This window comes from Geotrypetes seraphini, chromosome 11 (assembly GCF_902459505.1).
Source record: "Geotrypetes seraphini chromosome 11, aGeoSer1.1, whole genome shotgun sequence".
Taxonomy (NCBI): Eukaryota; Metazoa; Chordata; class Amphibia; order Gymnophiona; family Dermophiidae; genus Geotrypetes; species Geotrypetes seraphini.
In genome coordinates, this window is record NC_047094.1 from 8,705,408 (window position 1) to 8,719,264 (window position 13,857).

At 44.0% G+C, this 13,857-nt stretch overlaps 1 protein-coding gene across 1 annotated transcript in view; it reads right to left on the reverse strand.

Moving 5' to 3' along the window:
* Positions 1-4,246: 4,246 nt before the first annotated feature.
* The window catches only part of ALKBH5 (alkB homolog 5, RNA demethylase), a 50,232-nt gene continuing 40,621 nt past the window's right edge, over positions 4,247-13,857 (reverse strand). Inside the window, exon 4 of the mRNA XM_033963816.1 lies at positions 4,247-9,511. Within this exon, the coding sequence (XP_033819707.1) occupies positions 9,313-9,511 (199 nt within the window). The 3' untranslated portion in view covers positions 4,247-9,312. The remainder of the gene's footprint in view (positions 9,512-13,857) is intronic.

Consider the following 13,857-nt stretch of genomic DNA (forward strand, 5'->3'; position numbering starts at 1 on the left):
TGCCTTGAGGAAATGTTTATAAAGTACAGTAGTACTGTATTGTTTTTCCTAAGCTCCTTGCAATTGGCTTTCTCCGACATCAGAGATCAACACTGGTGCATGGTTCTTATGCCAATTTGTCTCGTACATCAGAGACCCTGAGCCAGGCCATTCGCCCAGCTGCAATGGCTAGATATGAATTAAATGACGCAAATAAGATATTGTGCATGTATGCAAGGCATGTAAAACTGATGATGCAGCTGCATGCTCAAGCAACTTGGAGATAGAGAAATATATTCTTGAATTTTTTTTTTTTTAACTGTGCCTAAAAGCTTGCGAGCTTTCCCAGTTGGAGCACTTGCAAAATATGAGTACTTTAGGACCACTGGAGAGCAGACTGCACCACTACTGAATGTTGGTGCGATCAATGCAATTTGGCAAGACCTAGGAAAAACAGCATCTTGCTAGGTATTTGTGACCTGAGTAAACACTGCTGGAACGGTAAGTATGAACATAAAAATTGCCGCTGCTGGGTACAATGGTCCATTGTGCCCAGCAGTTCACTCCCACGGAGGCCCTTAGGTCAAAGACCAGTGCCCTAACTGAGACTAGCCTTACCTGCGTACGTTCTGGTTCAGCGGGAACTTGTCCAACTTTGTCTTGAAACCCTGGAGGGTGTTTTCTCCTATAACAGCCTCCGGAAGAGCATTCCAGTTTTCTACCACTCTCTGGGTGAAGAAGAACTTCCTTACATTTCTACGGAATCTATCCCCTTTTAACTTTAGAGAGTGCCCTCTCGTTCTCCCTACCTTGGAGCGGGTGAACAACCTGTCTTTATCTACTAAGTCTATTCCCTTCAGTATCTTGAATGTTTTGATCATGTCCCCTCTCGGTCTCCTCTTTTCAAGGGAGAAGAGGCCCAGTTTCTCTAATCTCTCACTGTATGGCAACTCTTCCAGCCCCTTAACCATTTTAGTCGCTCTTCTCTGGACCCTTTTGAGTAGCATTATGTCCTTATTCATGTACGGCAACCAGTGCTGGATGCAGTATTCCAGGTGAGGGCCTACCATGGCCTGGTACAGCGGCATGATAACCTTTTCCGATCTGTTCGTGATCCCCTTCTTAATCATTCCTAGCATTCTGTTCGCACTTTTTGCCGCCGCTTGAGCATTGCACGGACAGCTTCATTGACTTGTCGACCAGTACTCCCCCCAAGTATCTTTCCTGGGGGGTCTCTCCAAGTATTGCACTAGACATCCTGTATTTGTGTATAAGGTTTTTGTTACTGACATGCATCACCTTACACTTATCCACGTTAAACCTCATTTGCCATGTCGCAGCCCATTTCTCGAGTGTGCTTATGTCACGTTGCAGGTCCTCGCAATCCTCCTGCGTCTTCACTACTCTGAATAACTTTGTATCGTCCGCAAATTTAATCACCTCACTTGTCGTACTAATTTCCAGGTCGTTTATAAATATGTTGAAGAGCACGGGTCCAAGCACCAAACCCTGCGGCACTCCACTCATGACACTTTTCCAGTCTGAATATTGTCCATTTACCCCTCACTCTGTTTCCTATCTGCAAGACAGTTTTTAATCCACGTGAGTACATCACCCTCCATTCCATGGCTTGCAATGTTTTGAAGTAGTCATTCATGCGGAACCTTCTGAATATCCAGATATACAATGTCGACCGGGTCACCCCTTGTCTATCTGCCTGTTTACTCCCTCGAAGAAGTGCAGCAAGTTCGTTAAGCAAGATTTTCCTTTGCTGAAGCCATACTGACTGGTCCTCATCAGATTGTGTCCGTCAAGGTGATCAATGATGTGGTCCTTTATCAGCGCCTCAACCATCTTTCCCGGTACAGAGGTCAGACTCACCGGTTTGTAGTTTCCCCGATATCCTCTCGAACCTTTCTTGAAGATCAGCGTAACATTTGCCACCTTCCAGTCTTCCGGAATCCTTCCCGATTTGATCAACAGTTTGGCTATTAGTTGAAGCAGTTCAACTATAGCCCCTTTCTGTTCCTTGATTACCCTCAGATGGATGCCATCTGGTCCCGGGGATTTATTGTTTTTAAGCCTATCACTCTGCCTGCATACCTCTTCTAGACTGACCGTCAACCCTGTCAGTTTCCCATCTTCGTTTCCTGTGTATAGCCTGTCGGTTTCTGGTATGTTATGCATATCCTCTTCGGTAAATACAGATGCAAAAAAAAAAAAATTGGGTTCAATTTGTCAGCTATGGCTTTGTCCTCCCTTTATTCCATGGTCATCCAACAGCCCCACTGCTTCCTTCGCGGGTCGTTTCCCCTTAATATATTGAAAGAACGTCTTGAAGTTTTTTGCCTCATAGTCTCTTTTGGCCTATCTTACTGCCTTATGGAGCCTGCTTTGATGTTGTTTGTGCTCTTTCTAGTTTTCGTCCGTTTTTGACCTTTTCCATTCCTTAAAGAAAGTCTCGTCTCTGATTGCTTCCCTTCACCGCTAAAGTGAGCCATGCTGGATCCTTGTTTTTTTCCCTTTTGGATCCCTTGTTGATACGTGGTATATATAGATTTTGCGCCTTGGTGATTATGTCCTTAAAAAGGGACTATGCTTGCTCTAGCGTTTTTAGTGCTTATCCAGCACTGAAATTACCTCTGTTTTGTCTGATTTTCTCTATCACTGTAAAAAGTGGAGTAACAGAGCCACTACACCATTTAACTGTTGAAACAGGAAATTGGCCTTGATGGATCTTCGATCCATTCTAGTATGGTAAGTCATACATAATCTTCCCTTCTAGTTCAATAGGAACATCCGTCTTTAACCACTGGGATGTAACAAAGCACTCCCTGGAATCTAGGGTGGGACAGATAAGCTGCTAACAGCACTGAAACAGTATCAATCTTTCCACTACATCCACCCTGTAAAATTTTATAAAAAGGACCAAGTGGTCACTCTACAAATTTTTTCCATAGACACTACCTTGCACTCTGCCAATGAGGAAGCGACACTCCTAGTGGCGTGGGCCTTCAGGGAAGTTGGAGATATCTTACCTACAACTACTCCTTGTCCTGAAGAGGTGTTGAGTGAGGATCTGCTAAGGGGAAGAAAAATTCAGTTGGAATCTTACCTGCTGGCATTCAAACTTGGGAAAAGGTAAAACTTAGGCTTCAGTACTGTAGGTTATTTCATTGGCCACACATATTACATTCCATTAGAGATTTCTATTCCGCCATTACCTTGCGGTTCAAGGCGGATTACAAAAGAAATAAAAAACGGAGGGTTACAATGGAAGAACATTTGTCCTTTCTGGAGAGGTAAAGAGTAGGTACACACACTGTGTACATACCTGTTTCCTGAACAGGAGCCACTGCTGCAGAGATTATAAATTTGGAGATCCCGTTGTAGTTACTAAAGGAAGACTCCTGATGCGTGATCCAAACAGTGGCTGGTTCTGATAGAGCTGGAAGCCCAAAGGAGCAAGAGAGAACAGAGACTAGCAGAAGACTAAATGTAGACACGTGTCACTAAGCTTCAAGACAGTACATATAAAAACCACCACATGCTTTTGTTTGAGGCCTACAAAATATTCACAAGTTTCTCAAATTAGTTAATTCTTGTACACTCTAGACTTTCAAAATTTACAATACAATTTTAAGATCCCGTGCAAGATTAGTTGCTAGCGCATTTTTTGATAGCTCTGTTGAAGCCATTAGGGCTAGAAAACAAGGATAGCATAGGTGACTTAAGAGCAGTAACCATAAACTAAAGTTTGGGGTTTTTTTCCTGGTCAGACCTAAAGTGCCCTCTTTTAGGGCAGAGGGAATTCCTGATAAACAATTCCATTATATATTTTGCATGTATGCATCACCCCTTTTTTGGAAAAACACAGGATTACAAAATTCCTATCCTATTAAACCCAGCAGCAGGCAGGCCTATGGGTATAATTCTCACAGCACAGCTGCAATCAGTAACTTCAAGTCATCATACATTTTTCACTCACACCAGTGGTCCTTTTGCTCAGTTTTGGGAAACCTTAGTTTCTGCATGAAGCACTGAGGTACCAACTCGTTTCAAGAGCAATGGTTAATAGGCAGAAAAGAGGAGACCAACAGGGTTTGCAGTGATATACAAGTAGTAGGGGCCTAGGGGGAGGAAAGGAGAGATAGCCTTGTGGTCCTAGAGGACTTTAATGGCCATCAACTATATAAGTGTGAAACAGTTGTAAATGCATCCGATGGAGACATAGGAGCTAAAAAAAAAATAAGAGACAGCCAACAAGTGATGCTCTCTGCTTTTATTCAATTAAACGCAGCATTCTATACAGAAAAAAATAAAGAAATCCATGAATGTCAAAATGCCCGACAGTGAACAGGATTTCCTTAATAATCCAGACATTATAAGACCCCCCATTGCTCAAAATGTTACTGTACATAAAAGAATCAACCCCCTCACATTTACAATCCTTAAGTACATATTTCTCTTAACTTTAGAACTGTACAAACTTTGTTGCAAACCAGGCTTTTTCCTATGAAAAGAAATTAAAAAAAAATATTGCCACTTTGAATTTAAAACAGAACATTTAAAAGCAGGGAGAAAAAGGACACTACAGCTCAACCTTAAAATTTTGAGAAATATTAAATAATCCAGAACTCTTGCTTAGTTTGGGTAGAATTGTGCAGGATGCATTGAAACAACAGAAACCATCTCTTTTGTGCCACTCAATGCCATCAAACACTTCAAACCCTGAAGGAAAGCTAGGGCTGGATTTGCAAAGATATTTTCCCATTTTGGGCTCATAGGGAAAAATGGCATGGCTATGCATTCAGAACAGAGCAAGACAGGGATACCTGCCAAGCCTCGTCTCAGAATGCAGCCATTATAATAACCCAGCAGAATAGCTTTGTAAACCCACTGTGCAAGGAAAAAAAAATGTTCATATACTATGCCTGAGAACTAAAAATTTTAAGCTGGCAAAGCCAATGTCATTTTTGGACTTCTAAAATGTCAACTTTCACCTGGACCTAAATTAAATGAGAACAAAATTCTAGATTATAAACGTCTGCAACTTCTTGGGCTAAAGTGTTTTTCCTATTTTATGCCTACAGGAAAAATGCCAAGTTCATGTGCCCAGAGTTCCTAGTCATTTTGGTGTGCTTTGCCTTAATATACTGTCCAGCTGCTGAATAATTAAAGCAAATTGGGCCCTACAAGGTCATTAACACTTCACAATTTAATGTACAGAAGCCAAAACAGATGAGCTGTGAATGCTTAACCACCCCTTTTCTGGTCTCTCTCAAAATTACCATTACACTTTGGTGAAATGATATACTCCGCTCAAATAAAATGCCCACAAAGATCACATATAGGCAGTGAATAGTGGAACAGTAGCTTCTAAAGACAGTCCATGAGAGCAATCCCTAAAAAACAGATTTTAACCTGTTAATTCAAAGTTTGCCAATAACTTCATGAATTCCTATTTTGAACAGTCTGGGGGAAAAAAAAAAAGGGGGGGGAGGGGTAATTTTGGAACCCTGGTATTGGGGATTTTAACAGTACTGCCATCTTGGATCAATGCTCTAATCCAGTTCTTGGGTGTACACCAGCCTCTCTGGGTTTTAAGCTCTAAACAATGAATATGACTAAAATACCCAGAATCCATTTTGATGGGAAAAATCAAACAAACATTTGTTATGACAGGCCACAAAAATGCAGCATCTTCGATGCTCCCAAGGACTGGCTTGAGAACCACTGCAAGCAATCAAACACCAGATGTTAAAGGCAGCTCTCCATGACGCTGGACAATAAAGTCAACAACCCTCGAGAATAAATGTTATAGCAAACATTGTTTCTGCCCTTCTTTACGGATCCAAGCGAAAGATGCAGATCTACTGTAAATAAATGTCTAAGGAAAAGTGCAAACATGTGATCTATGTAACTAAGCTTCAGGCACACCCTAGAGCTGTGCATTTCAACTAACAGCAGCTGAAATGGTTGTGCTACAAAACTGTCCTAGCTGTTATACTTGCCACTTCAGGTTCGATATTCAAGGATCTTCCCCTCTCCTGCTGCCTCCCTTCTATGGACACCCAAGCTAAATTATATACTTCAACATATTTCTACTCCTACAGAAGGGAGAAGAGAGAATCAAAACCTCCACCTACAGAGTGTAAAGTGCATCTAGTTATATAACCTTTTCTTCACACTTAAAAAAAATTTCTGCATTTAACCCAGATGCAGTATGGTAACATTCATTTACTTAAATATAAGGCTTAGATAAATCTAAGGAAAATTAAATTTTTACCAAAATCATGTTCAAGCCATCTATGGTTCTTGCTTCCTTTCCCTATTGTACGATTACTAAAGATCTCAATTCCCCTCCCCAATTCTTTGCATGGGGGGGGGGGGTATTAAAGTACAAAACCTTTGGGGAAAAAACTGGGACCTCCATGGTGGAAAGAGAAAGGCCATAGATCTAGAGACCAAAAGGCACCCAAAGGAAAGCAGATGGTCCTTTTCTAGAAACCTGTTTCTAAAAGAATTTTAAAACATCAAAAAGCAAATAAGAATGAGATTTGTTATAGCAGATATAGAAGAGATGTTAGCTGTCCAAACTTATTGGTCAGGATGATCCATTTGTTTAAATGCCTCCTACCAATGATACTATCAACTTCATTACTGCAACTTGCAGGGCTTTTTATTACAGATATGCAAATGAGCATGCATCACCATGGCTGGCTACAATTTATGACAGTTTATCTTTGGTCTCTGGATCATGGCATGAGCATGAATGACAGCTATAAAAAAAACTGAACTCTTCCATTATCAATGGGAAGAGCACACAAAGGGATTTTCCCGTGTGCACAGAATGGGATGAACAGCGATAAAACCACCTTTCATACTTGCTTCTTAGGACACTCGTAACAGACTTTTGAGACTAGTTCATAACCACTTTCAAAGGAGAAGGGCACTAAAGCAGGATGATAAAGAGTTATGGCAGGCAGTCCTAGCAGGTAATGAGCAGAGCAGAATATCCATATAACCTGTTAATGAAATAAACACTCTTCCTGGTTTCAAATCTGTCTTGCCACGTGCTGGAAATTAAGTATTCATATGTTGAGGGGGCTACTGTGATCTTGACTAAGGAATCCTTAAGTCATAGCATGCCCCACCCCCTTCCAATGAGAGAAATGTGCTGGGAAGAATTGTAGCCATGAACAGACTAGAAATGCTAGTTACCTTCATACCATTTGCTTACTCAGATCAAATGCATATTGAGAAAGCATTTTAAACTAAAGTTGAATTTTAGTTACAATTGTATTAATAGCGAACACTGAAATGCTTGTGCAAACAGCTTCTAGAGAAAATCAGCAGGACCAGGAGGTAGCAAGCCCAATTCAAATGGGGCTCAATATACCACAACTACACTTAACTGTGTTAAAATCGCAATCCACAAGCGAGAGAAGCATTTTGTGCTCTGCAAAATCTAGAACCACCATGTGCTGGGCCAGTTAATATTAGCACTGCCGACAGTATCCACTGAAGATTATACCAGGTGCTGGAAATCATCATGAAGACCAAAACAACGCAGACCTCCAGTAAATGGTGTCCCTTGCCTACAGAAGTGGAAGAGTCAAGATCACTCAATTGGCCTGATCCTTTGATTTTAGGCAAACATTTAACCCACACTTAAGTTGATTGCTACATACTCAAGAGTTACGCGGATATATACCTGCTGTAGAGCACTACCATGAAAATATTCTACCTATATTGGTCATTTGGGGGCAGCAATGCTGAAGCATGCTTTATAAAGTCCTAGAGCAGACAGGGCCCAACTTAGAATTAGCAGCATTGAAAAGAACTCTTCCAACAAGCACCAGGTGACTTCTTTCAAAATATATTAGATTTTTCTAAAATATCAATGTGCACAGAAAAGAGCAAAGTGCTGAACCCACAACTAATGAAAAGAAATTAGGGTGTTTTTTGTTGGGGTTTTTTTTTTTTTTTTTTTTTTAAAAGGTCATCTACCTCATACAACTGCTTTAGCACTAATATGTGGCTCACACACGAAAAAAAATTCAAAGGCTCTGAATGTATTAAAGGGTCTCGGCAATCTAATAGATTCAGGTCTTGGAAATTTTAAAGCAGAGATTCAGATTTTTAAAAAGTAAGGAATTGTAAATACAATCAGCAGTAGAAGGGAAACAATTTAGCCAGATATTACCATCACATCCGAATGGACGTTATACAGATAAGATCTAGCTGATTGAAAAGATGCTAGACTACTCTCCAGTTCTCAGGGAAGGATTGGAGGGGACGGGATGTATATATATATATAAATTTTTTTTTTTTAAATAAAAACCCTTCATATTTCACACCAGTGTTTTGGCAAAGATAGTACCCTAGAACAGAGTACTCTATCATGCAGATCAAAACACAAGTGAATTTTACGTTTATGCCTTTGGGTGCCTAGGCCACTAGAGCAAAGGGATAAGGAGAAGTGGCAGCCTATGTCCTACTTTGCTTTCTTTGGGAATCTGCTCTGCAGAATTCCAACTCCCCCCTCCCCCACACACTTATTAGAGAAATCAGGCCAAACTGAGCTTAAAAGCAGCTAAGACTAGCTGGCAAAGAGACCTTTGGAGCCCAAGCTGCTTTGGAAGAGTGGAAAAATCAGCACACAAGTACATGGATGTTTAAAGCTGTTTTAAGCCCTTCTTTATAAAACGTAACTGGAGTGTTTACTCCAAAGCTATGCAAATGCATCACACATTTCCTCTGAGGTTGAAAATCCAGTTACTAAATGGCATAAAAGAAATACTATGGATGTGATTAAGAAACAGACTGATGCTATGGTGCAGCAGAAAGTGTAGGGCCCGTGATAAAAATGTCGGCACTAGAGGGCGATATGCAGAAGGGAGAGCAACCAGAAGACAGACTGTTTCAATCTAGGCTTAGTTTTGTTTAATCTATGCTGTATTAAAAGCAAAACAAACTTTTTGCATCCTTCTGCAGTGAAGCAGTTAACATGTATTCAGTGTTTCCACAACTTTAACACTGTTTTAAACAGGCCAGGTGCCCATTTTTCTCTATTTCAGCAGCAACAGATGGTATCACACAAATCCAAGTCTCATTCGCTTTCACCGATACACATGCCCCAGTATTATTCCTTTCATAAGAAGAAAAAAAACTTTTCCAAATTGAAAATCTTCAATATTAAAGGAAAAAAAAAACCAAACAAAAAAAACACCCAACTAAAATAAGTGAAGCTGAATTAAAGAGCTGAGGAAGGGGTTTCACAGAACTAGGGCTGATTTCAGCAGCGCCAGAGTCTGAGGAAACAGTTGCTCAATGTCGCCTCATTTTTACTTTCCGAGCCGGGCTGCTATCATCGTCCTGTTCCTCCTCCCCACCTTCCTCATAGTAGTCTGTGTATTCGTAAGACCTTCGCCAATAGTTCTCAGAACTGAAGTTGCTCTGTCTTCTATGTTTTGGTAAAAGCACAGAGCGCCTGTTCTCCTCTTTATCCATTTCTAGAATACGAGGCCTGAAAATTAAAGAAAGATGAGAATTATTTTATATTTTAAATGTATAAAAAAAACACAGTGAAGCTTTTGGGGGTGGGGGAGATGACAGCAAGGAGGGCATTGGTTAGGTCTGTGCCTTTGCATTACTATATCAGGAGAAGGCAGGAGTTTCATGAGTCACTTATTTCATGGCAGTTCCTCAGATTTTTATGCATCTACAAAGCTTCTCTTATCTAGAGAATGACACGGGGACCAAATTTGTCCCCGTCCTCCGCAGGATCTCTCCATCCCCTGCAAGTTCTGTCCCCTTCCCATCCGTGCAAGCTCTGTTCTCATCTGCACAAATCACACATGTTTGAGGCTTGTTGTAAATGAGAACGAGCTTGCTAGAATCAGGCAGGGACAGAACAGGGATGGAGACAGATCCAGAGGGGACAGGACCAATTTGTCCCCATGTCATTGTTACCTTTTTATCCCTCAGATTTGATGTTGGGACAGCAGGATAGCAGCTACCAGATGCTTTTGATACTGCTCTAGTTCCAGCTGCTGCTATCTTTTAAAACAAACTAGGAATTGATAGCCCAACAGAAGGAAAAATTATGTTCTTACCTGTTAATTTTCTTTCCTTTAGACACAGCAGATGAATCCAGAGACTAGTGGGATAATACACATCTACCAGCAGGTGGAGATAGAGAACTGAATAACAGGTAGTCCCATTGGTTGGCACACCTCTGTACCCCCAGTATTGCTCCTTGCCCAAGCATCCGGAACCAGAAACAAGGTCCATATGTAAAAAACTTCTTTCCCACAACAAATATCAAACAGGAAATGAGAACACAACTACCAACTCAAACCGCGGAAACCCGCAACCAACACACAGTGAGCAAAGAACCAGGGTGGGGCTCTGGATTCATCTGCTGCGTCTAAAGGAAAGAAAATTAACAGGTAAGAACATAATTTTTCCTTCCTTTTCAACAGCAGCAGTTGAATCCAGAGACTAGTGGGATGTAGCAAAGCAGTCCTCAAGTCGGGTGGGAAGCGAACGCCGCCTCCGCAATAACCAAAGCACCAAAAGCAGATTCCGCACGAACTGCCACATCCAACCAATAATGTTTCGAAAACGTATTCCAAGAAGACCAAGTAGCCGCACGACAAATCTCCTCCAAAGAAAACCCCCTGGACTCTGCCCAAGAAGTAGACATCGCCCTAGTGGAATAAGCATGAAGCTTGTCCGGCAACTGCTTACCCGATGTCAAGTAAGCAGATGCAATGGCCTCCCGGACCCAACGAGCAATAGAAGCCTTGGATGCCGCCATACCCTTGTTGCGGCCTGCAAACAACACAAAGAGGTGATCGGAACGACGAAAATCATTAGTAATCTGGAGATAATGCAAGAGAATCCTACGCACATCCAGCAAACATAGAGAAGAGAAACGCTCCCCCCAGTCCTCCTTCCGGAAAGCCGGAAGGAAGAGAAACTGGTTCACATGAAAAGGGGAGACAACCTTCGGAAGAAACGAAGGAACAGTCCTAACCGACACACCGCAACTCGAAATTCGCAAAAAAGGATCTCTGCAAGATAACGCCTGCAACTCCGACACCCGCCTGGCTGAAGCCAGAGCAACCAGAAAAATCGCTTTCAAAATGACATCTTTTAGAGTAGCACTCGTCAAAGGCTCAAACGGTGGCTTTTGCAACTCCCCAAGGACCACCTTCAGACTCCACTCCGGACAGACCTTCTTAACAGGAGGCCGAATATGCTGAACCCCTTTGAGAAAACGAAAGATATCCGGTTGGGATGCAAGGGAAGAACCAGACAACCAGCCCCTAGAGCAAGCAATAGCGGCCACCTGAACCTTGAGAGAATTATAAGCCAATCCCTTGGTCACCCCCTCTTGAAGAAAGGAAAGAATGGAAGAGAGAGAGAAGCCTGGAAGGGCGACAGACCCTGAACCGCACACCAAGAATCGAAAACTCGCCAGACACTAGCATAAGAGGCAGAGGTGGACCTCTTTTTTGCTTGAAGCAGAGTCGAAATAACCTGTTCGGAATAACCCTTACGTCTAAGCCGTGACCTTTCAAGAGCCAGGCTGTAAGACCAAAGTGGGACGGATTTTCCATCAGGATGGGGCCCTGAAACAGCAATCCAGAGTCACCGGAAACAACAACCAATCGCCCGCAGACAGAAGCATCAGGCCCGCATACCACGGACGACGTGGCCAATCCGGAGCCCTCAGGATCACCATGCCGGAAAACTGAGATATGCGATGTAACACCCGACCTATCATCGGCCACGGAGGAAACACGTACAGCAGACAACTCGGAGGCCAAGCAAGAGTCAGCGCGTCGATTCCTTCCGACGCCTGCTCCCGGCGTCTGCTGAAGAAGCGAGGAAGCTTCGCATTGCTTGATAAGGCCATGAGGTCCATGTCTGGGAGACCCCACCTTTGCACTATGAGGGGCGAACGCCTGATCGGAGAGCTCCCGTTCTCCGGGATCCAGAAGATTTCTGCTCAGGAAGTCCGCCTGAACATTTTCCTGACCTGCAATGTGAGCCGCCGACAGTAGAGGAAGATGAAGTTCCGCCCACTGAAGGAGCAGTATTGCTTGGTGTGCCAGCTGAGGACTTCGGGTACCGCCTTATTTGTTGATGTACGCCACTGCCGTGACTCTGTCCGAAAAAACCCTCGTTGGGCGGTCCCGAATCATGGGCAGGAATGCTTGGAGCGCGAGCCTGGCCGCTCTCAGTTCCAGACGATTGATGGGCCACTGAGCCTCCTCCGGAGACCAGACTCCCTGCGCCGAGGATTGAAGGCAGACAGCTCCCCAACCCAACAGACTGGCATCCGTGGTAACTATCATCCACGCCGGAGTCGCCAAAGGCATGCCCCTGAACAGATTGAAATCGCTGAGCCACCAAGCCATGCTGAATGATGCCTGCGGCGTCCACTGCAGACGACGATGGTAATCCTGAGACACCGGGGACCACCGAGAGAGAAGACTGCTGCAGCGCTCTCATGTGAAAGCGTGCCCAAGGCACAACTTCCAGCGTGGCCACCATGGAGCCCAGAACCTGAACATAATCCCACACTCTCGGTCTGGGCGACCGGAGAAGTATGCGAACCTGAGACTGCAACTTCTCCCCCCGGTCTTTGGGAAGAAACACTTTCCCTACCGTCATGTCGAACAGCACTCCTAGGTGTTCCAACGACTGGGACGGGAGAAGAGAACTCTTTGGAAAATTGACAACCCAGCCCAAGGATTGCAGAAGAGAGATCACCCTGCGGGTAGCCGCCAAACTGTCCTGCCTGGAAGACGCTTTGATCAACCAGTCGTCCAAGTAAGGATGCACCCGAATCCCTTCCTGTCGAAGGAAGGCTGCCACCACCACCATGACCTTGAAGAACGTCCACGGAGCCATGGCGAGGCCAAACGGTAGGGCCCGAAACTGATAGTGCTGGCCCAGGATCGCAAAACGAAGAAATTTCTGATGCGGTGGCCCGATGGGAATGTGCAGATAAGCCTCCTTGAGGTCTAGAGCCGTAAGGAATTCCCCCGGTTGAACAGCCGCTATCACCGACCGCACCGTTTCCATCCTGAAATGCCTGACTTGAAGAAAGCGGTTGACCCTCTTGAGATCCAAGACCGGTCTGACCGAGCCCCCCTTTTTGGGCACAACGAAGTAAATGAAGTATCGTCCCTGTCACCGCTCCGCTGGAGGCACTGGCACGACGGCCCCAATGTCCAAAAGGTCCTGAAGAGTGCTCCGCACCGAATCTTTTTTGGCCCCAGAACAAGGGGATACCAAGAAAGAATCTGCGACGGGAGAGGAAAATTCTAACTTGTAACTGTCTCGAATAACGTCCAAAACCCACTGATTGGACGTGATCTTGGCCCACTCCGCCAGAAAGGAAGACATCCGGCCCCCAATGGCCACGACGGAGAGAGCCGACCTCCCGTCATTAGGAATTACGCAATGCTGGGGTCCGGGCGGGCTGTGCAGACTGGGGTTTGGAAGGACGAAAGGAATTCTTTTGTGGAAACCGAGGCCTAGAAGGAAAGGAAGTACCATAAGCCGGCGGAAAGGACGGCTGCCCAGGCCTATATCTTTTAACATCCCGGAAATGATTCCTGGCAGACAAAGACTTCAAAGGAGCTTTAGGCTTATCTTCCAGCAATCGCTGGGTCTTGGAATCACCAAAATCCTTTACCAACCTATCCAAATCATCCCCAAATAACAAACGACCCTTAAAAGGAAGTCTCACTAGGCGAAGCTTGGAAGCCGCATCCGCCGCCCAGTGACAGAGCCACAAGGATCTCCGAGATACCACAGAAAGAGACATTTGCTTAGCTGAAGCGCGAATAT